Genomic DNA, 24,343 nt, shown 5'->3' with positions numbered 1-24,343 from the left:
AGAGTCAAAAGTTTTTGGTCAAAGAAAGATCTAATACTGAGTCCATGACAGTATTCATATCTCCTCCGAGTATCAATTGATGAGTATCAATATTGGACAAGGGAGTGGATCAAATTGTTGAAGAATTTAGGGTTGTCAAATTTAGGGGCGTATATGTTTGCTAAAATAACAGAAGTATTAAAAAGAGACCTATTCACAATTATATAACGGCCATTTGGGATGGATGGATGGATGCATACATACAGTTTACAAATTAAGTATTACCCACAGATTTTTCAATATTTTTTTCCCACGCTAGACAGTCCAGTTTGCCAGACCATAGTGAGTAAAACTCATTGACTAGGGAAGTGAATAGTATTTCTAGAAAACAGTGTGCAATGGTACTTTTAAATAAGTAACATTCCAAACTTTTAAACAACATACAGCTTGATGTTGAAAGGCAACATGCTATTTTATAAGTTTGTTGTAGTTGTGTATTTTAAAAATTCTATTTGAGGTGTCGCCGTTTTCATTGTATTTATAACAATATACAAAGAAGTGTGCAGCTTTGGTCACTAGCTAAGATGTGTACAATTCATTTTTAAATTGGACAGAAATTGTTAATTTGCTTGTGTCCCGATTTGCATAAAACCAAGATGCCAATTCCCACCCAGGAAAACTGGATTTTAAAAGGGTAAAATAGAATTTCACTCACCCGGTCCTCGTCCAAAATAGGGCACTGGTACTCTTCGTCATAACCATCATAATAGTGGCCTGGGGAAAGATTTCAACATTTCTTCACTCATAATAATTGTTAAAAGATGGTGTTGACAACTGGTGTTTTTTTCAAAGCACCCATGCTAGACATTTTCAATTGGCCTTGTTTTAATGTGAATTATATCAATTCAGTGTATTTATATGGAACAAATTAACTAATGTTGTTTCAAGGCATGTCTCAAAACATTCAGTTCAATCATACAAACAGATTTCAAGTCAAGTACATACAAATTAATTTTAGTTATCAAACTGATTTTTCAAGTTCAGTTTACAATTCAAATTGGTTAGAAAGTTTTATATCCAAGGAAACCCAGCAGATTATATCACATCATTGACTTTAAGCTGTTGTAAGTTATTCAATCTTTATTAAATAGCTTTCAGTCTGTTAGGTATTGTCCAGTGAATATTAGCTCTATCAGTTGATTATTAGGATAACAGTTGAAAGGATGATTCCAGCAGTGGCATTCGTCTAACAGCAAACTTTATACACATATGGAATAAACAGATGACAACTTCTCTTCGAGCATAAGAATTTATAAACAGAAACAAATGCACATCCAAGGAGCACCATTATAGAATGTTGTTTATCTGAATTAACACTATATTTCAATCAAGAAATCGCTTACACTAGGCTAGTGAAACTTAAACTACTAAGCAAAATTAAGATTAAAGAGACCAAGGAACTATGTAACCCAGAAAAAAAAGTTGTACCATTTAATTTAAAAGCAGCAATCTAGAGCACTTTGATAAAATAATCAAGCAAAGTTACAGGCCAGTAGGAATGGTTACCTTTCACATTTAAACCAATAGGGTACTGATATCTAGGAATCGATACCGGTACTTATCGGTACCCATTTTCAGTACTTTTATGTTTATGTGGTAAATGTTAGTTTATTAATACAATCTCAAACATTTTTTATTTAACATTTATTTCTTAATATATAGATTTGTTTGGCTCTAGAAATGAACCTTATTAAATAATGTATGAATTTTAATACACTGCCTGAATACACAGAGCATAAAAGGAGAGTTATCAGAGGCACAGAGTGAAAGAGGTGAACACGGGCTTGAAGCTGTGTGTGAGAGAGAATTCTTTTAGTGCAAATGTTTCAGAGTAGAAGAAAAAAACTATATTAATATATTTTATTCAGCTTTGTAAATCAGGGTGGGATACATTTGCAATGAGGGAACAGAGAGGCTCTCCCCTTTGCATTTTTTGCTCTGACTACAGGTGAGTTTCATGATGAGGCAGCAGCTGCTATAACTCAGACTCTCAGGTATTTTGGTCCACTGTTCATTAGCAAAGTGCTTTAATTTGTTTGAGACATTTCGGTTTATTTTCTTGATTACCCTTTTCAACAATAGTTATAACACTGTCTTGTTTCACTACATTTTAATTTAGACATTTTTCTTGTATTATGATTATTTCTATAACAATTTTTTTCAGTTTTTAGTTATTTGAGTGAATGGAAGGATATTAAATTTGAGGATGACTGTACATAAATGGTTTCAAATTTGAAAGGCAAATGTACTTTGCCACAAAATAGTAGGTAAATAAGTTGGCTAACAAAGGACCATATGTGAATGCCCATCATTGACACTGATTTTGTACCTTCCACAGACTAACATTACTTCTTCGCTGTAAGCAGCAGGTCCTGTGACACATGACAGAGAAACTTAAAAACGCTAATGTTAACGTTCATTTGTTGAGTTAGATCTTATAATGATACCAGCTAGTGTAGTCACTAAAAGCTAATGTTAGCTTGAGTCAGTCACCGTTACCTTAAAGCCTCTTAAACCGGTCCCTTCAACATCTGCCTAAGTCCAAACAAATAAATCGCTGAGTCTTAACTGTTGTCTGCTCGCGAGTCAGTTCGCGACTCCTGCTCTGATCAGCAAAGTCCAATAAGGTAGCAGCATTCGCACTAATAGTTCAACGTTGTAGCTCTAGTAGGAACATGTCTTCTTAAAATCAAGGCTCCCTTCATCGGCGTGCATGCATTCTCAGCTCACTATCAGAGTCGTGCTTCGTGCCGCTCCCATGTAGTCGTAATGAAACTCTTTGTGGGATGCTACCCCCCTTTTTTTAATCAGATCTACACGATTCACGCAGGTGATCAATTTGGGATTTAAAGCAGCGAATTTTGCCAAAAAGTGAGTGATTTTCATGTCTGAAGAAGGACTCGTGAATCTTGGGTTCACTACAAAGCCATGTTAGAGAACCAAAGGTCATCTTAAAGAAGCCATGACAACAAATTAAATGTTTGAGGTTTTGGGCAGTGTTGTATAATAACAAAGTAAATATACTTCACTACTGTACTTAAGTATATTTTGGAGTACTTTATACTTTACTCCAGTATAAAAAATTTTGAGAACTTTCACTTTACTATATTTTTGAACCTAATTGCATACTTCTACTCTGATACATTTTCAATGTTTGGTTTAGTTACTTGTTACAAAAAAAAGCAAGAGAGAGAGAGGTACACAAGTGTTTTGACTGCAACAAAGATGGAACTTGCCTGGGCTTGTTCATCACCACCAATAGGATAATAAGCTGGTTCAGTAGTAAAGCAGGTTAAGTTAGCCTTGTGGTATAGGTAAAGCATCTAATAGCAGAGCCGGGAGTCCTAATTTTCTTAATTTAGTAAAGTTAGGGCCTAAACTTAGTTAAAAAACCTAATTTAGTTAATTTTCTTAACTAAATGATACCTGCAGGCACGCACGCTGACATTGGGGGAAAAACGGGTCAATTGTCCCAGGCCCAGGACAGATGGGGGCCCAAAACCTAACACTATATATATATATATATATATATATATATATATATATATATATATATATATATATATATATATATATATATATATATATATATATATATATATATATATATATATGGTGGTGTTGTCGCTGCAGTATTGATTGCAGCTTATTTCTGATCTTCCAATCATGGTCTGGGTGATGACCTATGCTGCCATTTTCATCAACACCACTGCAACCTTTGACCCCCAACCCCTGGCTGCCTGCCCAGACCGGAATCTCTGTGTAGAATGCCTCCTTTTTTATTTTTGCTTGCCGCTCCATTGCTAAGATTTTAATACAATTTTTATATCATATGACATTAATCCTGAGCCACTTTGTGTTCCCCTAGGGCCCCATTAGTTGTACTGAATATGACGTTGCAGTCTCCACGGTTAACTTTTTGTGGATACCTCAACATTCAATTCAATTTTTCAATTCAATTTTATTTATATAGCGCCAAATCATGAAACATGTCATCTCAAGGCACTTTACAAAGTCAAGTTCAATCATATTATACAGATTGGGTCAGATTATACAGATTGGTCAAAAATGTCCTATATAAGGAAACCAGTTGATTGCATCAAAGTCCCGACAAGCAGCAGTCACTCCTGGGGAACCGTAGAGCCACAGGGAGAGTCGTCTGCATTGTACATGGCTTTGCTGCAATCCCTCATACTGAGCAAGCATGAAGCGACAGTGGGAAGAAAAACCACCCATTAACGGGAAGGAAAAACCTCCGGCAGAACCGGGCTCAGTATGAACGGTCATCTGCCTCGACCGACTGGGGTTACAGAAGACAGAACAGAGACACAACAAGACAGACAAGCACAGAAGCACACATTGATCTAGTAATCTGTTCTACATTAGATGGTAGTAGCGGGTGAGCCGTCTTCTCTGGATGATGTCACAGTTAACAGAACGCCAGACCAGGTGTACCTACTATGAAGAAAAAGAGAGAGAGCAAAAAGTTAAAAGCTGAAATGACGACAGTCATTTCAATGTAATACAATGCAAAACTGGAGAACAGTAGACTGAAGAAAAGTAGAAATCAGTAGAGTGAGAAAATTAGACCCTGATGTCCTCCAGCAGCCTAGGCCTATCACAGCACAACTATAGAGATAGCTCAGGGTATGAGCCACTCTAACTATAAGCTTTGTCAAAAAGGAAAGTTTTAACATTAGTCTTAAAAATAGATAGGGTGTCTGCCTCACGGACCAAAACTGGGAGTTGGTTCCACAGGAGAGGAGCCTGATAGCTAAAGGATCTGCCTCCCATTCTACTTTTAGAGACTCTAGGAACCAGCAGCAGACCTGCAGTCTGAGAGCGAAGTGCTCTGTTAGGAACATACGGGGTAATCAGAGCTCTGATATATGGTGGAGCTTGATTATTAAGGGCTTTATACGTTAGAAGGAGAATTTTAAATTCTATTCTTGATTTAACAGGAAGCCAATGAAGGGAAGCTAAAATTGGAGAAATATGATCCCTCTTGTTGATTTTCATCAGAACTCTTGCCGCAGCATTTTGAATCAGCTGAAGACTTCGAACTGCATTTTGTGGACTTCCTGATAGTAAAGAATTACAATAGTCCAGCCTTGAAGTAACAAATGCATGGACTAGTTTTTCAGCATCACTCCTGGACAGAATGTTTCTAATTTTGGCGATATTCCGGAGGTGAAAAAAGGAAACTCTGGAAACCTGTTTAATATGGGATTTAAATGACATGTCTTGGTCGAAAACAACACCAAGATTTTTAACTTTATTACCAGAGGCCAAGTTAATGCCATCCAGATTAAGGGATTGATTAAGAACTTTATTTTTTGAAGACTCTGGCCCAAAGATTACAACTTCTGTCTTGTCAGAATTTAAATGCAGGAAATTTAAAGTCATCCAGCTTTTGATGTCATCAAGACATGACTGCAGTCGAAGTAACTGATTGGATTCATCAGGATTTATGGATAAATATAGCTGAGTGTCATCAGCATAACAGTGGAAATTAATCCCATGCTGTCTGATAATTTTGCCAATCGGAAGCATATATATAGTAAATAGAATTGGTCCAAGGACTGAACCCTGTGGTACTCCACAAGTGACCCTAGAGTTTGAGGAAGATTTATTATTAACATGAACAAACTGGAATCTGTCCGACAGATAAGATTTAAACCAGCCTAATGCTTTTCCCTTAATCCCTACAGTATGCTCAAGTCTTTGTAGGAGAATATTGTGATCAACTGTATCAAATGCAGCACTGAGATCTAACAGGACAAGTATAGACACAAGTCTATTATCTGAGGCCATGAGAATATCATTAGTGACCTTCACCAGAGCTGTTTCAGTGCTATGATGAGCTCTGAAGCCTGACTGAAACTCCTCAAGTAGGTCATTACTTTGTAAATGTTCACATAGTTGATTAGCAACTACTTTCTCAAGAATTTTAGATAAGAAAAGAAGATTAGATATAGGTCTGTAATTTACTAACTCATCTTGATCAAGAGATGGTTTCTTAAGTAAAGGTTTAATAACAGCTACTTTAAAAGCCTGTGGTACATATCCATTTACCAAGGATACATTAATCATGTCTAAAATAGGACCACTGATCAGAGGGAATACCTCCTTAAACAACTTGGTTGGGATTGGGTCTAACATACAGGTAGAAGGTTTAGATGAAGCTAAAATTTTAGATAGCTCAGAAAGCTCTACTGCTTTTAAACAGTTCAGACACTGCACATGGCCCCCTGTGCTTCAGATGTTTGCCAGTAAAGTCAGCCCATGAGAATGTATGATCTGCATTCTGTCCGCCTGAATCCCATTTTCCACCTTACGTTCACCCCCAAACACCGAAAACTCTGGTGACTCAGTATAAGAGAATCTGGTCATCAGCCTTGAATGACGACGATGTTAACCTTGACATATATCAGTCAGATGGAGGCTCATACGTCCCCATCATCCGGCAACTGTGGGAATGCCTGGATGGTGAGTGTTTGACTACCTTGCACTTATTGAATGGGAAAATTATTGGAATTGGTCCCCCTTTGTCGCTGGTTCGCCCACCTTTGCCCGACATGTATATAGACAAAGGGTGCCGAACATCACCTGTAGCTGCAAAGGATGTGGTCGAAAACAGCTGCCAGATAGACCCTGATCCGGAGCTGCAGGAGGTTCTAGATGAAATCAGGGATGGCCTTCAACCAGCTCTGTCGCCACATACTTCACCTCCTGCCCCAGGGATAGACCCGACTCCATCACCACCTCATCTAGAGTCCATGAACACTGCGCAGATGCCCTGCGATGCCATTCCAGGACCCTGGTTGGGAAATAACCCCACATATTGGAGCAGAATATGTGGTTGTTGACGCTCGGACACTTCCGGGTCCCTCCCCACCATCAGTACCCTCTGATGATGTCCTGGACCTCAGCTACCTTGATGAGGATGGACTGTTCTAATGGATCATGACAGGACATTGCTATGGAATCTGGCCGACCTCAAGAAGGGGGTGTCAAGTTACCACAGGGTGTTGTGTGGTAGTAATTTGGAGATTAAATTTATTATGAGGAATAGATAACAAAAAAGATCTGAAATTGTATGGTTGATTAATTGTTTTTGTTTTACTTTTATTAAAGGCTCGAGCACTGATGTATTAAACTAAATGAAATAATTTAAGTATGATTGTTCTTAATAAAGTAAATGTGTTAGACTGAAAAGGTGAAGTAAATGTGTTAGACAGGCTGGAAAGGAGAAGCATGCTTGAACATGTTCAGTGAAGGCTGTTAAAGAAGGGCTGTAAATGACTTGAATGGAAACCGAACGAGGAACAGCCTGTTGACTGCAGCTGGCTGCACCCTATTCCATCATCAACAGGGACTCTGGTTGGAGGTAACAGTCTTCCAACTCACACAATGGTTTCAAAAACACATAAAAAGAAGATAGTTTAGGTGCTCAGTTCTCATCACGGAAGACACGTTACACGGAGCAAAATAAAGGAGATTCAAGAAAGATTCAAGAAGGAAAAATCAAGAAAGAAGATTCAAAAAAAGACAAAAGTAAGAAGATCGACTGGTCAAAGAAGGACTACGGAACCCCTTGTCTCTGAGAAACAGCGAGGCTGAGCCCAATGCTCCTCCTCCGTGTCTCTTTTACAATTCGGGGCCAGTGATCCACTGATTCTGCTGGAAGTGCCACTGTGGGTTTGAACTGGTTCATGAAAACAATCTGAATGTTCCATAGATGGCAGTCTCACCCACCGGATGCAAGAGCTGAAGCTGGAACAACTTATCGAGCCAAGAGATGAATCTCAGCCAATCTTGTCAGGACGGACACTAAAGCTGTAAGCCATTGTGAGAAGGAGGTCATCGGCACATTTGAGCGTTGACATTAAGAGGAAAGTTCTTCATTTGATCAACCCCTTCACCCAAAAAACATCGTCACCTTGGGATTCCATCTGCGGTATGGGTCAATCTGGTCCCCTTAATTCAAATGCCTATCTGAACATTTTAGTAATCAGCCTTAGAGTTAGGAAGTAAGTTAAATTTTAATTTGTGATTTCTGTATTTGCTTGATTAACTGTTCCCTGCTAAAATGTACTGATTAAAGAAGCATATAAAATTCTATTAGAAGTCATGTCGGTCTTTTGTCCACAAAATGAAAAGAACAATCATAGGGTCGCTTTGGTGGTTTCTTCAAATCTTAAGCTTTTAACCACAGGCATGGAATATCTCATTCTTCGGCTGGGGGTGAAGGAAGTAGGGTGCCTCGTATCCGCAGCTCTTGTTCACGGTCGATGATTAAAACACTCCTGCTCCACCTAAACCTTTCTTTTAAGCGCGTTATTATTACTGGACAAACGATCCCGGTCTTCCTCCAAGTCATAATGTCGAGTAATTTGAGACGAAGTAGCTGCATCAGTCGCTTTTCAGCTAGTTACCCCGTGACAGGAAGTGAGCGGCCAGAAATCTCGCACAAAAAAACGTCAACTCGCTGGCTCTGTATTTCCGTTGAAAATAAAGTGGATAGACTAAATGTTTTTTTTTTTTTTTTTTTCCAAAATAGACTTGATCGGAACAGAAGCTCTCAGGAAAAAAAAATCCTCTAAGCTCATTGTCAGGGACCAAGCAGTAAGGCACAAGGACAAAGGTATATAAAAAATTAATTTTCCAAATGTAGAGAAAGGGCCCAACAAAAATGAGATCAACCAAAACAAACGTAACTAAGTCTCACAAACAAAAACTGACCTGCTCACAATGAACACACTGGGGAATTTATACACAAAGGCTAGCCTACAACAAACGAGAAGGGGAGGTGCAAATTGGAAAGACATCACTTATTCCTGAAATTTATGGCCATTAGAATTAATTTAGTCAAAGGTATCATAGCAGTGTGACTTTACCGAGGTGAACCTCCGCAATGGAAAAGTTGGATCAGTGTTAATAAATAGCAACAAGGATGACCTGGTATCCGTGGAGGCTGATGCTGTTCAAGCCAAAGCAAGTCCAACGTTCACTCTGCTGGATCCTGACTACATTAATCAGCACTACCGAGACGGCCGGAGCGCTCTGATGCTGCGGCTCCAGGGGAAGTCCTTCAGTCATGCAGCAGCGACTTATGGAAGGTAGGCTAATGAATCGTCTAATCACAACGAGGCAACAGCTAGGATGTTTTGAATCAGATTGCTGGTCAGTTAATTTTACAAAGATAGCAGTGCTAAATGTTTAGGATTTAACTGGTGTTATAACAGGATATCAAAACATTCTGCCCACTTCATAATGTTTAGGCTTGAAATTTAAAATTTTAATGGATAGTTTAAGTTGTCACTATAAACTATTCATATGTTTATATAAATATGACACCAAGGACTGTAACATAAATAAAAAGTAACCGTTTCTTTAACTTTGTTAAAAGGTGCAGTTTGCTGTGGCCAAAGGTCTGACTGGATTTTCCTGCACAGATGAGAAGTGCCGTCCCCAAAAGGCTGAATGATGGATGTGTCCTGCACCACAAAGAATTAAATGGCCTACAAATATGCTATAAGTGAAATGTTTAAACTTAACAATGTTTTACCGTTTTAAAACTTAAATGTAATTACATTTAGTGTAAACAAATTGAATAAAGTCAATAAATAAATAAAATATCTTCTTGCCAGTTTATGTACATAAGATACACTTTAGTTCTTTACATGTGCTTAGTCAACATCCACTTGATCAGAATATGAATAAATGCAAATTACATAAGCAACTGAAATAGATTGCAAACTTTTATAATACACATTTTGGCTGGACACAATTTTTGTATAAGTAAACATTTAAATAGTCTGGAAAAAGATCCTGATTAGTTATATTTTACTGTAAAGCAGAGGAATTATAATACCCAACAATGTGTTTTGAATTTCTGCTTTTAGATATTCTTTATTTAGCACCTTGAGGTTTTACATTTTGGAATTACTTTTCATTTTTAATAACTTTTAAGTATTGTATGTCCATATTTCCAGACTATTTAAATGTTTACTTATACAAAAATTGTGTCCAGCCAAAATGTGTATTATAAAAGTTTGCAATCTATTTCAGTTGCTTATGTAATTTGCATTTATTCATATTCTGATCAAGTGGATGTTGACTAAGCACATGTAAAGAACTAAAGTGTATCTTATGTACATAAACTGGCAAGAAGATATTTTATTTATTTATTGACTTTATTCAATTTGTTTACACTAAATGTAATTACATTTAAGTTTTAAAACGGTAAAACATTGTTAAGTTTAAACATTTCACTTATAGCATATTTGTAGGCCATTTAATTCTTTGTGGTGCAGGACACATCCATCATTCAGCCTTTTGGGGACGGCACTTCTCATCTGTGCAGGAAAATCCAGTCAGACCTTTGGCCACAGCAAACTGCACCTTTTAACAAAGTTAAAGAAACGGTTACTTTTTATTTATGTTACAGTCCTTGGTGTCATATTTATATAAACATATGAATAGTTTATAGTGACAACTTAAACTATCCATTAAAATTTTAAATTTCAAGCCTAAACATTATGAAGTGGGCAGAATGTTTTGATATCCTGTTATAACACCAGTTAAATCCTAAACATTTAGCACTGCTATCTTTGTAAAATTAACTGACCAGCAATCTGATTCAAAACATCCTAGCTGTTGCCTCGTTGTGATTAGACGATTCATTAGCCTACCTTCCATAAGTCGCTGCTGCATGACTGAAGGACTTCCCCTGGAGCCGCAGCATCAGAGCGCTCCGGCCGTCTCGGTAGTGCTGATTAATGTAGTCAGGATCCAGCAGAGTGAACGTTGGACTTGCTTTGGCTTGAACAGCATCAGCCTCCACGGATACCAGGTCATCCTTGTTGCTATTTATTAACACTGATCCAACTTTTCCATTGCGGAGGTTCACCTCGGTAAAGTCACACTGCAGAGCCGTCTGCACCAAGTGACGACAAAACAGGTTAAAATGTCCTCGTTCGTTATATAAGGCCACTTCTTCGTGTCATCCACTCAGTCATGAATAGTTTGCACTCGCAGCACTAACCCGTTTCCAAAGGAAGTACAGGAACGCTAGTATCATGTGCTTCACGGAGACGTGGTTAGATGGATCTGTCCCGGACTGAGTGGTCTCTCAGGACAGCTTTAAACTCATCCGCGCGTACAGAACTTTGGCGGAGAGCGGAAAAAGGAGAGGAGTGGGGCTGGCGGTGTTTGTGAATGAGAGGTGGTGTAACGCGGCTCATGTTCACGTGAAGCAGCAGATATGCTGCTCAGATGTTGAAATTTTTGCAGTGAGTTTAAAACCTTATTACTTGCCGCGAGAGTGCGGCTACGTGATCGTGCTCTGTGTTTATATACCTCCCTCCACGGACGCCACCGCCGCATGTGAACGGATCCACATCCCGGTAAACAATCTGCAAACACAGCACCCCCACGCTCTCCTGCTGATAACAGGGGATTTCAACCATGCCTCCCTTCGTTCCACCCTCCCCAACAAGGGACAATAAAATGCTGGACCTTTTTTATGCCAATGTTAAGGACACCTACACTTCCGCCCCCCTCCCCCCACTCGGACGCTCGGATCACAACCTCGTCTACCTGCTCCCCCATTACATTCCACTGGTGAGGAGGACAACAGCGCAAAAGAAGTCAGTGAAAGTTTGGTCAGACGAGGCCAGTGAGAGACTGAGGGATTCAGTCTCTCACTGAGTCTGACTGAATTGCTACATGAAGTTCTGTGTGGAGAGCATTGTGCCTACACGACGGCTACGATGCTTTCCAAACCACCCCCCCTGGGTGACCCCTGAGCTCAAAGTCCTCCTGAATCAAAAGAAAAGGGCTTTCTACACAGGGGACAGAGAGGAGCAGCGTAGAGCTCAGCGGGAGCTCCAGTGGAGGATCAGGGCAGCAAAGAAGGATTACGGGAAGAAGATGGAGGAGCAGCTGGCGCAGAACAACGTCAGAGATGTGTGGAGAGGTTTGAAGAACATCTCCGGCTTCGGGCAGAGGACCAGCAGGGCTGCAGACGGTGACACCAAGTTTGCAGATGAGTTGAACAGGTTATTCACCCGTTTTGACTCCCCTCATACTGGCCCCCTTCCTGTCCCCAACTCTCCACACATGTCCAAACCCCAGCACTCCAGAGATCTACCCTCCCCCCCACCACTACCCTCACCAACCCCTGACCCATCCACACCTTCGGTCCTGCCTTCCTCCCCCCTCACAGTCACACAAATGCAGGTGAGAGGGCAGCTGACGAGGCTGAAACAGAGGAAAGCCTCAGGACCAGACGGCATCCCCCCCCCAGGCTGCTGAGGACCTGTGCAGATGAGCTCTGTGAGGTCCTCAGCTACATCTACAACCTGAGCCTCAGCCTAGGGTTGGTCCCCACCCTGTGGAAGACCTCCTGTGTGGTCCGGTTCCCAAAACGCCGCACGCCAGGGAACCGGCCCACTTCAGACCAGTCACCCTGACATCCCACCTGATGAAGACCATGAAGAGCCTCATCTTTGCACACCTGCGCACCGTGGTGAGCCCCACTCTGGACCCGCTGCAGTTTGCCTACCAGCCCAACATCGGAGTAGAGGATGCCATCATCTACCTGCTGCAGCGGGCGCTCACCCACCTGGAGACCACCGGGAGCGCTGTTAGAGTCATGTTCTTTTACTTCTCCAGCACCAACACCATCAGACCGGTGCTGCTGAGAGGGAAGCTGGAGGATGCTGGGGTGGACAAACATCTAGCTGACTGGACAATCGACTACCTTATTGACAGCCCTCAGTCAGAGGTGGCACTCTGCAGCACCGGGGGCCCCCAGGGCATCGTTCTGTCTGCATTTCTTTTCACCCTCTACACCTCGGACTTTACTTACAACACGGACAGCTGCCACCTTCAGAAGTTCTCTGATGACTCGGCCATTGTGGGCTGTGTGTCTGAGGGGAACGAGCTGGAGTACCGGTCGGTCATCATGAACTTTGTGGACTGGTGTGAGAAGAACCATCTGTGTTTAAACACCAGTAAGACCAAGGAGATGGTGATCGACATCAGGAGAAGACCCCCACCTCACTTACCTGTGAACATCCAGGGGCAGGACGTAGAAACTGTGGAGAGTTTCAAATACCTGGATGTTCACGTCAACAATAAGCCAGAGGAAAAAATATGGTCGATAAAAGTTCAATAGAGAGTTTTCCTTCCTTCCTTCCTTTCAGCCTATCATATTAGTTGATGCTACAGTCACTACTTCCTCTCGACCAATCGTAATCGCGGACCCAGGCACTCCGTCACAAAGCGCCACTCTCTCAAACCACAACACAGAGCATGTGAATATAATCGCAGCAAGTAGCGGCGGAGGAAACGGTCCCAAAACGGGGTTTTACTAGTTCGCCAGTCTGAGAGAAATAAACCACAGTGATTTGTAAAACTTGCAAGGAACCGGTAAAAACAAAGTCTGGTAACGCAACCAATTTGTTTCATCACGTAAGCCGCTCACACCCGCAACAGTGCGAGCTGTGTCAGCCCCGCGCTGCTGCACGTCTTCGTAGGAATCTTCTGGAAGTTCTTCCAAAACAAAGCAGGTATAGCAGCTAAACTGGGCTCCCTTCTTTGTGATAAAATGAAAAAGCGTCCAAGCAGCATAAGGATATCACGCATGCAGTAACATGCTTCATAGTGATGGATATGTCTGCAGTTGAAAAACCTGGCTTCAAACAATTACTCCCCACTCTTGTTCCGCAATATAAAGTTCCGGGACGCAGGTTTTTCTCTAACAGCGCTCCCTAAATTGTGCAATTAATACAGGGAATCAGTGCAAAATGAGCTGCAATCCGTGTCCTTACACGCCACAATCTCGGACCTCAGCCCTGCGTCAGCCTCAATTATGAAACCTGAGAAGTAACTAGTGTACTATTCCCACCTAAATAGGCTATTTATTTATTTGGTATATTTATTTTGGTCATTTTACTGGTCACTTTAGTTTACTCTTTGTCATTATTTAATAACATAACTCAGGTCTCTTAAGTTATTTTTCTTTAAAAAATTCTGTTATGGTTAAAAAAGTTGGTTAAATAAAGATTTAATTGGAATTCTGTGTTTGTGTTCTTTATTAAAATTAAATAATTTAGCAATATCATAATATGTCCAGGCAGAGCTGCACAAAAAATATGGTTTAAAATTTTTTCAATAATTATCGATATCGATCAAGATGCATTTTTTTTATTGCTTTTTTTCTATATCGTCCATTCCTAGCACAGAGTGCGTACAGAACGAAATTTCGTTTGCATACAGCTTGAAATTTAGATTACAGGATAGGATAAAGTTACAGGATAAAGTGCAGCAGTGATTTAACAGTACAACAATTGAAATGTAAACAATGCAGGACAAAGAGACAGTGTACAATCCCAGTGTACAGGTGAGTATTTCTTAAAAACCGTGCAGAACTGATTTGTGCAAGAATGCATTTTAGAGACAGAGTTCGGCAGCATCTGTAATGCTAGATAAGGATGCAATGATGCAAATGTGCAAATATGCGAATCTTTTGCAGAAACTGCTGGACCTGCAGCAGATGCTGCGGAACCTCTTCCCAGAGGGCAGCAGGGAGAACAGTCCATGGTGGGGTTGTGAGGGGTCTCTGATGATGTTACGGGCTCGGGACACGCAGCACTGAGATGAAATGTCCTTAATGGAGGGAAGAGGAGCCCCAATGATCTCTTCTGTTGTCCTCACCACTCTCCTCACGTTCTTACAGTCGGAGGCACTGCAGCCTCCACACCACACAGAGAGAAAGCTGGTCAGAATGCTCTCTATTGGGCGACTGTGGCATGATGGGTTGAGTAGTTGTCTGGCAACCAGAAGGTTGTGGGTTCGATTCCAGCTTCCCTTGCCACATGTCGATGTGCCCTTGGGCAAGGCACTTAACCTTGCCTGGTAGTTGCCTACCAAGCTGCGTCTCTGTGTATAAATGTGTGCGCGTTAGTGAGAGCGACTGGGTGAATGTGGCTATAGTGTACAGCGCTTTGGGTGGTCAGTATGACTGGAAAAGTGGTATATAAGTTCAGTCCATTTACCATTTATCTATGGTGCTTCTGTAGAAGGTCGTGAGGATGGGCGGGGGCAGGTGGGCTCTCCTCATCCTCCGCTGGAAGTGCCCTCTTCACCAGTTGGTGTTCACAGACCAGCTGAGGTTGTCCGTGATGCCCCCAGGGCATTGGCACCAGCAATTTGGTGTATTCCATAGCTGATGTTGATGAGCAGTGGAGCGTGGTTAGGTTCTTCCTGAAGTCGACGATGATCTCCCTCGTCTTCTCCACGTTCAGGATCAGGATCAGGCTCTCCCACCAGCTCTCTGTGGTCCCGGTCGTTGTCGTCTCTGATCAGGCCCACCACAGTTGTGTCGTCAGCAATGTGATTGGTGGTGAACCTGGGGACGCAGTCATTAGTCATCAGGCTCGGGACGCAGCCCTACGGGGAGCCCGTGCTGAGGGTGATGACATCAGAGGTGTTCTGTCTGACCCGGACTGACTGAGGTCTGTTGGTGAGGGAGTCTAGCAGCCAGTTGCGAAGAGGTGTGCTGAAGCCCAAATGTTCCAGTTTTCCCACCAGGTGCTGTGGTGATGATGGTGTTAAACGCTGAACTGAAGTCCAGGAACAGCATCCGCACGTGCGTGTTCTTCTCCTCCAAGTGTGCCAGGCTCAGGTGAAGAGCAGAGGAGATGGCGTCCTCAGTGGAGCGGTTTCGCCGGTAGGCAAACTGGAACGGGTCGAGTGTTGGGGGGAGGCTGGAGACGATGTGTTCTTTTACCAACCTTTCAAAGCACTTCATCATGATGGGAGTCAGTGCAACAGGCCAGTAGTCGTTGAAACCGGTGACTTGAGGTTTCTTTGGCACCGGAATGATGGAGGCAGACTTAAAGCATGCTGGCACTGTGGCTTGGTCCAGCGAGATGTTAAAAAAGTCTGTGAGAACACCAGCCAGCTGACCTGCACACTCCTTGAGCACCCGCTCAGGTATGTTGTCCGGGCATGGGGCCCTCTGCGGGTTGATCTCCTTAGAGTCTTCCACATGTCGGCTGTGTCAAGGCAGAGCACCTCCTCTTCCTGATGGGGAGCAGCTTTCACTGCTGGAGTGCTGTTTAGTGCCTCAAACCTCCCAAGGAAGTTGTTTAGTCCATTAAGAAAGTCAGCATCAACTTCACCCACCGGAGGGGGGGGCGTGTTGTATTCAGTGATCGCCCGTATGCCTTTCCACATGCTCCTGGTGTTGCTGGCGTCATGGAAAAGCTCCTGGGTTTTCTGACTGTGTTTCCGCTTCGCCAACCTGATGGCACGGTTCAAGTTGGCTCTCGCTGTCCTCAGAGCCTCCTTGTCACCAGACTTGAAGGCTGAGTTCCGAGCTTTTAGCGCTTGACGGACCTCCACAGTAATCTAGGGTCGTTGGTTGGCTCGGGTGATGATGGTCTTAGTGGTGCTGACGTCCTCGATGCATTTGTTTATGTAGGCTGACACAGTCATGGCGTACTCATCAATGTCAATCTTGTCCTCATAGGTTGCTGCAGCTTTGAACATGTTCCAGTCAGAGCACTCAAAACAGTCCTGGAGTGCCTCCATTGCTCCATCAGTCCACACTCTCACCTGCCTTACTGTAGGTTTAGCTCTGATCAGCAGGGTCCTGTATGCAGGAAATAGCATAACAGAGATGTGGTCTGAAGAGCTGAGGTGGGGGCGGGAGGCTGCTCTGAATGCACCTTTTATGTTTGTGTAAACCAGGTCTAGAGTGTTCTCTCCCCAAGTTGCAAAATCCACATTGGTAGAAATGAGGGAGAACAGTTTCAGTTTCAACAGTTCATATTTGCCTGGTTAAAATCCCCACCAATAATGAAAACCCCCTCTGTGTGTGCAGATTCCATCTCAGAGATAGTCCGATAGAGGACACTCATAGCCTCTTTTGTGTTTGCGCTGGGAGGCACGTAAACCACTGTGATAACAACAACAGTAAACTCTCAAGGCAGATAAAAAGGTCTGCAGCTAATAATCATAAGCTCGATGTCCGGAGAGCAAAAACTTGTGATTATTCTAGCATTTTTACACCAGTTATTATTGATGTAAACGCAGAGTCCACCTCCTCGGGTCTTACCGCTGAGCTCTTTGTTTCTGTCGGCACGGAAAGTAGCTAGCCCCTCCAGGCTAACGGTGTTGTCCGGGATTGACGAGGTAAGCCATGTCTCCGTCAGGATGAGAGCGAAGCAGTCCCTGAACTCCCTCTTTGCAGAGAGCTCGAGTTGTAAATGGTCTATTTTGTTGTCCAGTGAGCGGATGTTGGACAGCAAGATGGATGGGAGCAGCGATCTGAATGGGTTAGCCTTTAGCTTAGCTGCTAAACCTCCACGGCAGCCGCGTTTCTTCGGCCGGCTGCACCACTTCCACTTTGCTCACCACCGGCGTGAGCTGCTCGTCGATTACGCCGCCTCACAGGCCTCCGGGACTGGTACCCGTAGTACTCCGAAACTGCGTAAACAATCGAGCGTAGAAGTGGTTTAAAAATTTTGTATTTTAAGGTCGTCACAAAAATCTAAAGAAAAATGCCTCAACGGTGCCACCTAGAAATTTTCAAAGGACCCTCTGCTATTCGCTTACTTCATCGTAGAGACATGAAATTTGGTACAGTTGTAGAGCTCAACAAGACGCTCAGAATTTACAATTAATGTCATAGTGCAAGTATCACAGGAAGTTGGACATTTTAGATTGAAGTTCTGATTTTGACCCCATTTTTGATGTTTACAGCATTGGTATTTGATCGAACTCCTCCGAGGGATTTTTAGCGAGTGGCTTGAAACTCAGTCAGTCTGATCATAAGGCATGGCCAATTAAGTTATCAAAACGGTAAGTTTTTGAGCATGCTGAAGGGGCGTTAGCAAAGGTCAAAGTTCACCTATTCGCCAGAAAAAATAAAAGTGTTATATCTCCAACACAGAAACACACAGAGGCACCAAACTTTCCATGATTGATCATCATCAGGTCTTCTACAATATCCAATGGTCAAATGATGACATAAGTAAGGCCGCGCCCCCTGACAACAGGAAGTGTCATGTTTTGCTGTAAACGGTCGCTATGTTACCCCTCTGAGCTAATCAACATGAAACTGTGTCCAGAGACAGAAGAGATATTGGTGTGTTGTGGATTCCAGCCCCAAGTGGATTCGATTGAGCAATGCATTGTAAACTGCATTGTACATGGCTTTGCAGCAATCCCTCATACTGAGCAAGCATGATGTGACAGCAGAAAGAAAAACTCCCCATTAACGGGAAGGAAAAATCTCCAGCAGAACCGGGCTCAGTATGAACGGTCATCTGCCTTGACCGACTGGGGGTTACAAAAGACAGAGAAGAGACACAACAAGACAGACAAAAAAGCACAGAAGCACACATTGATCCAGTAATCTGTTCTACATTAGATGGTAGTAGCGGGTGATTTGTCTTCCCTGGATGATGCTAAAGTAACACTTTAGCAATATTCCAATTGCTAAAGTGTTACTTTTACATTATTACTTTTGGGTGTGTATCCACCAATTTAACTGTTAAACTTTCATAAAAGCTGTCTTAATGCAAGAAATGAAACCCTTAACCACATGAAATAACAATTAACTTTAAATAACTAAAAAGGTTTTGTTAACTTTTCACATGAAGCTGGATTAACAGCTAGTATGATACCTTTGCTTAAGTTAGTATACTAATGTTTAAACCAGGGGTGTCAAATATACGGCCCACGTGCCGTATCCGGCCTGCCGAATGCTTTATTCCGGCCCGGTGGCCAAATGCATTATCATTATTCAACGGCTGCATCTCCTCGCTGCATTGACCAATCTGCACCAAATTTTTTGTGAGTCGTGGGGGAGCGCTGCCCAACGCGTTCCTGTGTATCGCCTGGTGGATGGGCGGGAAAAATGCGTGACAGCTTCTGCGGTGGCTGACAGCCGGCGGTGCGCGAACCCCAGCGGTGGCCAATAGGCCAGAGATGCACTTGGCTGCGAGGGCCGATCGACGCCGCTTGCGGCTTTAATTTTCTCTTTTTCTTTGATCCACTGTACAGATGAAGATTCACTGTATATAACTGATGCACCTTTCCTAATTTTGCACCTTCTCTAATGAGCCGATGTGGCAAGTGAATTTCTCCAATGTGAGATCAAAAAAAGCCTATCTTATCTTATCTCTTGAGGCTGTGGCACTGACCTGCCACTTTGATCGCTCTGCAATTTTTGACAATGTTGCCGCAACAGTTTATCATTTCAGTCAACCTAGTGTTATTTGGCCGAGGGAAGCGCTGAAACAGAAGTGCCGCACAAAAAAACGGAAGTTGGACCCATAGTTACTTCCGCGTTCGAAAATAAGGTGGATACAGTCTGGAACAAATAAAACGTAAAATGTATGCGTAAAGACATGCATGGCTATCATTATTGCACTGAAAGCACAGAAATGTGCTTCAATGTAAACTCAAAAAGATATTATTTTGGAACCAGGTGTACTGGATCATAAGCTATGGCTTCTTTTGGAAATATATTTTTAGAACATAATGCCCAGCAGAATAATGCTTTCCTTAAGTGCCTTATTGAGCAGTGCTCAAAATAAGGTAAATGGAAACAAAGTTTTCATTTTGCAGATCAACCTATGGATACAGGTCTCTCCCTCTTGCATAATATTGGTAACAATGCAATTCTTCTCTGTTGTGGATTTTACCTTCATGCGCCAGTTCACCTATGTTGACATACAACAACCCTGTCCGTGTAGCCAACTCCTTTCCCAAAGTTGTCTTTCCTACACCAGGTGTTCCTGTTGGATATACAAACAAAAACATCTCCAATATATTAAAAATATTATTCAGAGCAAACATACTTAAGTATAGTATAAAATATATCACTCCATACAAGTACACATAAAAAAATAATTTTGTTATTTAAGTTTCACAAAGTAAAACCATACTATACAGCTTCATTACATAGAGTGAATATACACATGCATACATAAATATACATATACACATACATATATACACACACACACATATATTCTGCGCAACATTCGCACATTTTGCATCATTGCATCTCCATTTAGCATTACAAATGCTACCAAACTCTTAGTTTCTAAATGCATTCTTGCACAAATGCCCTTTGCACAATCAATTCTGTACATACAAATGGTTTTAAAATTACTAACCTGTACACTGTGACTTACTCCTGCATTGTTTACATTTCAATTGTTTACTTTTACATCACTGCTGCACCTTATACTGTAATTTTAATTTACTGTAATTTACAAGCTGCATTCTTGTACAAATTCCCTTTGCATAATCAATTCTGCACATACAAATGGTTATGAAAATACTCACCTGTACACTGTGACTTTTCTCCTGCATTGTTTACATTTCAATTGTTTACTTTAAATCACTGCTGCACCTTATACAGTAATTTAAATTTACTGCAATTTACAAGCTGTATGCAACGAAATTTCGTTCAAAATGACAAATAAAGTTGTCTAAGTCTAAGTCACACACACATATATATATACACATAACCATATTTATTTAGTTTATTGTTTGAGCTTTCACGGTTGCCGTAGAACCATTGTGGCGAGAGCACGGCGCGGCGGGACTGGGCAATAGATTTTACACAGTTATTATGTGCCTGGCCATAAAACCGAAGACTGCTCTGTCTGGTCCTAACCCTAACGTATTAGGGTTTCTCTAAATATATAATAGCCATTGCTTGGTTTTTTTGTTGCTTAGTGGCCATTCACTAACCAACATTCCCATATGTTACGGATGAGAAATGTTAAATCTTAATAATCCTAGTCTCATACATTTTAGAAAGGGTTCACGCAATGGAACCACGTCTTTTTCAGTTAACATTTCATGACATATTTGCTTTTCCACTTTGCGATGTATCCATCCAATGTGAGTAGACCACTATTTACACTTATTCAATCATATACCGAATTACTTTCATCCAGCGTGGTTACATCACAAACATGTTTCCTTGTTAATAATTTACACATTAAATTTAGTGGCACCCTACCTGTTAGCAGTATATTTGGTCGTTTAGTCATTCTTGTCGAGCGTCAGTTTCTGAAACGTGTTATGGGTTCGCCCCCTACTCCTTGTTTAGTACCATCAATAGCTTCTTCCGGCATGTGCCGCGACCGTCTTTTTCTTCTTCGTCTCATTTTTTCTTCTTCTTGCTTTTAATGGCGGTTGGGAAACAACGATGTGGTGGATTACTGCCGCGAACCAGTAAGGAGTGTGGATCAGGACAGACACGCAAAAAACGATATCTTTTTAACCAAACCTGTAACCATTAAATAACGACACATAATCTTTTAACTTGAATTATAAGTACTAAAATATTTATAAGATTATACAGTTCTCTTTCCTGTTCAAGATTACAATTCTGTTGTTTGTCTCTGACATTTCCTACAGATATTTTTGTCTCTCTGCTGAGTTCTACTGTTCTTCAATTTTGCATTGCTTGTCGTCATTTGAGCTTTTAACTTTTTGTTCTCTCTCTTTTTTCTTCATAGTAGCCGTACGTTCACCTCGTCTGGTGTTCTATTAGCTGTGACATCATCCAGGGAAGACAGATCACCCGCTATTACCATCTAATGTAGAGCAGATTACTGGATCAATGTGTGCTTCTGTGTGTAGCGAACGCAGTTACATAAGCATTTTTTTGTGTTTTTTTTTTTGTGAATATGAATATGTTTTACTTTTAATATCTATTTCATATTTGTGTATTTTTGATTAATACGTACATACTTCGGGGAAATATTGTAATAATGTCAGATGGAGACGTCACTGATTGGGTCATCACTTTCTCGCGTAATGTCTTTGATGTAAAATTCTGAGTTTTGTTTATACTCAGTCGGCGTGTGCAAGAGTAAAGGCAAGAGACTGAAATATAGAAGAAATGGACTTGTAAGGACTTCTAGCAACTCCTAACCTTCTGGTTGGAGGGGCATACGGTATGGACAATTGAGAGAATTTATGTTTGTTTAATAAGTTTCAGCTGATAATTCATATAAGGGAACATGACGGTTTCACTGATGAATATTTTCCACCGTGTATTTTGCAGTGTTCACGGTGGTCTTGAGCGTATGACGAAAAATCCTGTAATAAAACATTTGGAACCATCAGTTGGATAATAGGCAAGGCAAGGCAAGGCAGGGCAAATTTATTTATATAGCACAATTCAGTACAAGACCATACAAAGTGCTTTACATGATTAAGATATAGCAAAATAATAAAATGTAGATAGAAAATAGAATAAAAGCAAGTAGGGATAGATGGTGGGAACAAAAAAGAACATTAAAAACAGTAAAACTGTTTAACTAGAACAGTCAAAGGCAATTTTAAACAGATGTGTTTTTAATCTTGATTTAAAAGAACTCAGGCTTTCCGCACTTTTACAGTTTTCTGGAAGTTTGTTCCAGATAAGCGGAGCAAAGGAACTAAATGCTGCTTCTCCATGTTTGGTTCTGGTTCTAGGTATGCAGAGTAGGCTGGAGCCAGAAGACCTTAATGGTCTGGAGGGTTGATACACTGATAACAAGTCTGTGATGTATTTAGGTGCTAAGCCATTCAGGGATTTATAGACTAACAGAAGTATTTTAAAGTCTATTCTCTGAGATACAGGGAGCCAGTGTAAGGACTTTAGAACTGGGGTGATGTGCTCTACTTTCTTAGTCTTAGTGAGGACGCGGGCAGCAGCGTTCTGGATCAGCTGCAGCTGTCTGATCCACTTTTTAGGAAGACCTATGAAAACACCGTTGCAGTAATCAATTCGACTAAAAATAAACGCATGGATTAGTTTTTCCAGATCCTGCTGAGACATCAGTCCTTTAATCCTGGAAATGTTCCTCAGGTGATAGAAAGCCAACCTTGTAACTGTCTTTAGATGCTTTTGGAGGTTCAGGTCTGAGTCCATCACTACTCCCAGATTTCGGGCCTGATTAGTGGTTTTTAGCTGAAGCGACTGAAGCTGTGTGCTAACCTTTGATCTTTCCTCTATTGGTCCGAATATTATTACTTCAGTTTTGTTTTTATTCAGTTGAAGAAAATTTTGGCACATTCACGTATTGATTTCTTCAAGGCATTTACTCAGTGCTTGAATGGGTTCATAGTCACCTGGTGACATGGTGATGTAGAGCTGTGTGTCGTCTGCATAGTTATGGTAGCTGATGTTGTTGTTTTTTATGATCTGGGCTAAAGGGAGCATGTAGATATTGAATAGGAGGGGACCCAGGATGGACCCTTGGGGAACCCCACATGTGATTTTTGTCATGTCTGATGTAAAATTACCTACTGATACAAAAATTTCCCTGTCCTTTAAGTAGGATTTAAACCAGCTGAGAGCTGTACCAGAGAGGCCGACCCAGTTCTCCAGGCGTTCTAACAGAATGAAGTGATCGACAGTATCAAATGCTGCACTGAGATCCAATAGAACCAGCACGGTGGTTCTTCCACAGTCTGTATTTATATGGATGTCATTAAACACCTTGATAAGGGCGGTCTCTGTACTGTGGTGAGCACGAAAACCTGACTGGAAAACATCAAAGCGGCTGGTCGTAGTTAAGAAGGTGTTTAATTGTTGAAATACAGCTTTTTCAATGATCTTACTGATAAAGGGGAGGTTTGAGATGGGCCTGTAGTTCTGGAGTAGAAGTTTGTCTAAATTGTTGTTTTTCAGCAGTGGTTTGATAATTGCTGTTTTTAGGGACTGGGGGAAAACACCTGACAGAAGGGACGCGTTTATTATCTGAGTCAAATCAGACGCTATGACAGGTAAAACTTTTTTAAAGAAAGCTGTGGGGAGAACATCAAGGCAGCTTGAGGAGGAACTTAACTGCTGAATGATCTGCTCTAAGCTTTTGGAGTTTATTTGGCTGAATTGGGACATTTGGTCAAAATCAATTCTGGTAGGAGACAACTTTGGTACTGAACTTAGTATGGATGTACAAACAGACCCTCTAATCTTTTGGATTTTTTCAGTAAAGAAGTTAGCAAATTCGTTGCAGGCCCTGGTGGAGTGGAGTTCGGAAGCCACTGACACAGGAGGATTTGTTAACCTGTCGACTGTGGCAAATAAGACACAAGCATTATTAATGTTTTTCTTGATGATCTTTGAGAAGAAAGATTCTCTTGCATTTTTCAGTTGCAAGTTATATCTGTAAAGTCTCTCTTTATAGATGTCATAGTGAACCTGGAGTCTGTTCTTTCATGTTTTTTCCAGCCATTTGTTTAGCATCAGAATTCTGGTAAA

General features: G+C 41.5%; 1 protein-coding gene across 3 annotated transcripts in view; it reads right to left on the bottom strand.

The window, feature by feature from the left end:
• The window catches only part of ak6 (adenylate kinase 6), a 69,771-nt gene extending 48,526 nt beyond the window's left edge, over positions 1 to 21,245 (bottom strand). Inside the window, exons 1-3 of one of the 3 annotated variants that reach the window (XM_036130982.1) lie at positions 21,104 to 21,245; positions 19,770 to 19,862; positions 695 to 753 (exon numbers count right to left, since the gene is read on the bottom strand). In XM_036130982.1, coding sequence (XP_035986875.1) covers positions 695 to 753; positions 19,770 to 19,862; positions 21,104 to 21,134 — 183 coding nt within the window. In that variant the 5' untranslated portion in view covers positions 21,135 to 21,245. The remainder of the gene's footprint in view (positions 1 to 694; positions 754 to 19,769; positions 19,863 to 21,103) is intronic. The other 2 variants (XM_012856327.2, XM_036130981.1) reach the window with 2 other exon arrangements.
• Positions 21,246 to 24,343: the final 3,098 nt, after the last annotated feature.

The sequence above is a fragment of the Fundulus heteroclitus genome, unplaced genomic scaffold, assembly GCF_011125445.2.
Source record: "Fundulus heteroclitus isolate FHET01 unplaced genomic scaffold, MU-UCD_Fhet_4.1 scaffold_40, whole genome shotgun sequence".
Taxonomy (NCBI): domain Eukaryota; kingdom Metazoa; phylum Chordata; class Actinopteri; order Cyprinodontiformes; family Fundulidae; genus Fundulus; species Fundulus heteroclitus.
Note: the sequence above shows the minus strand (reverse complement) of the source record. Positions and strands in the feature narration are given on the sequence as shown.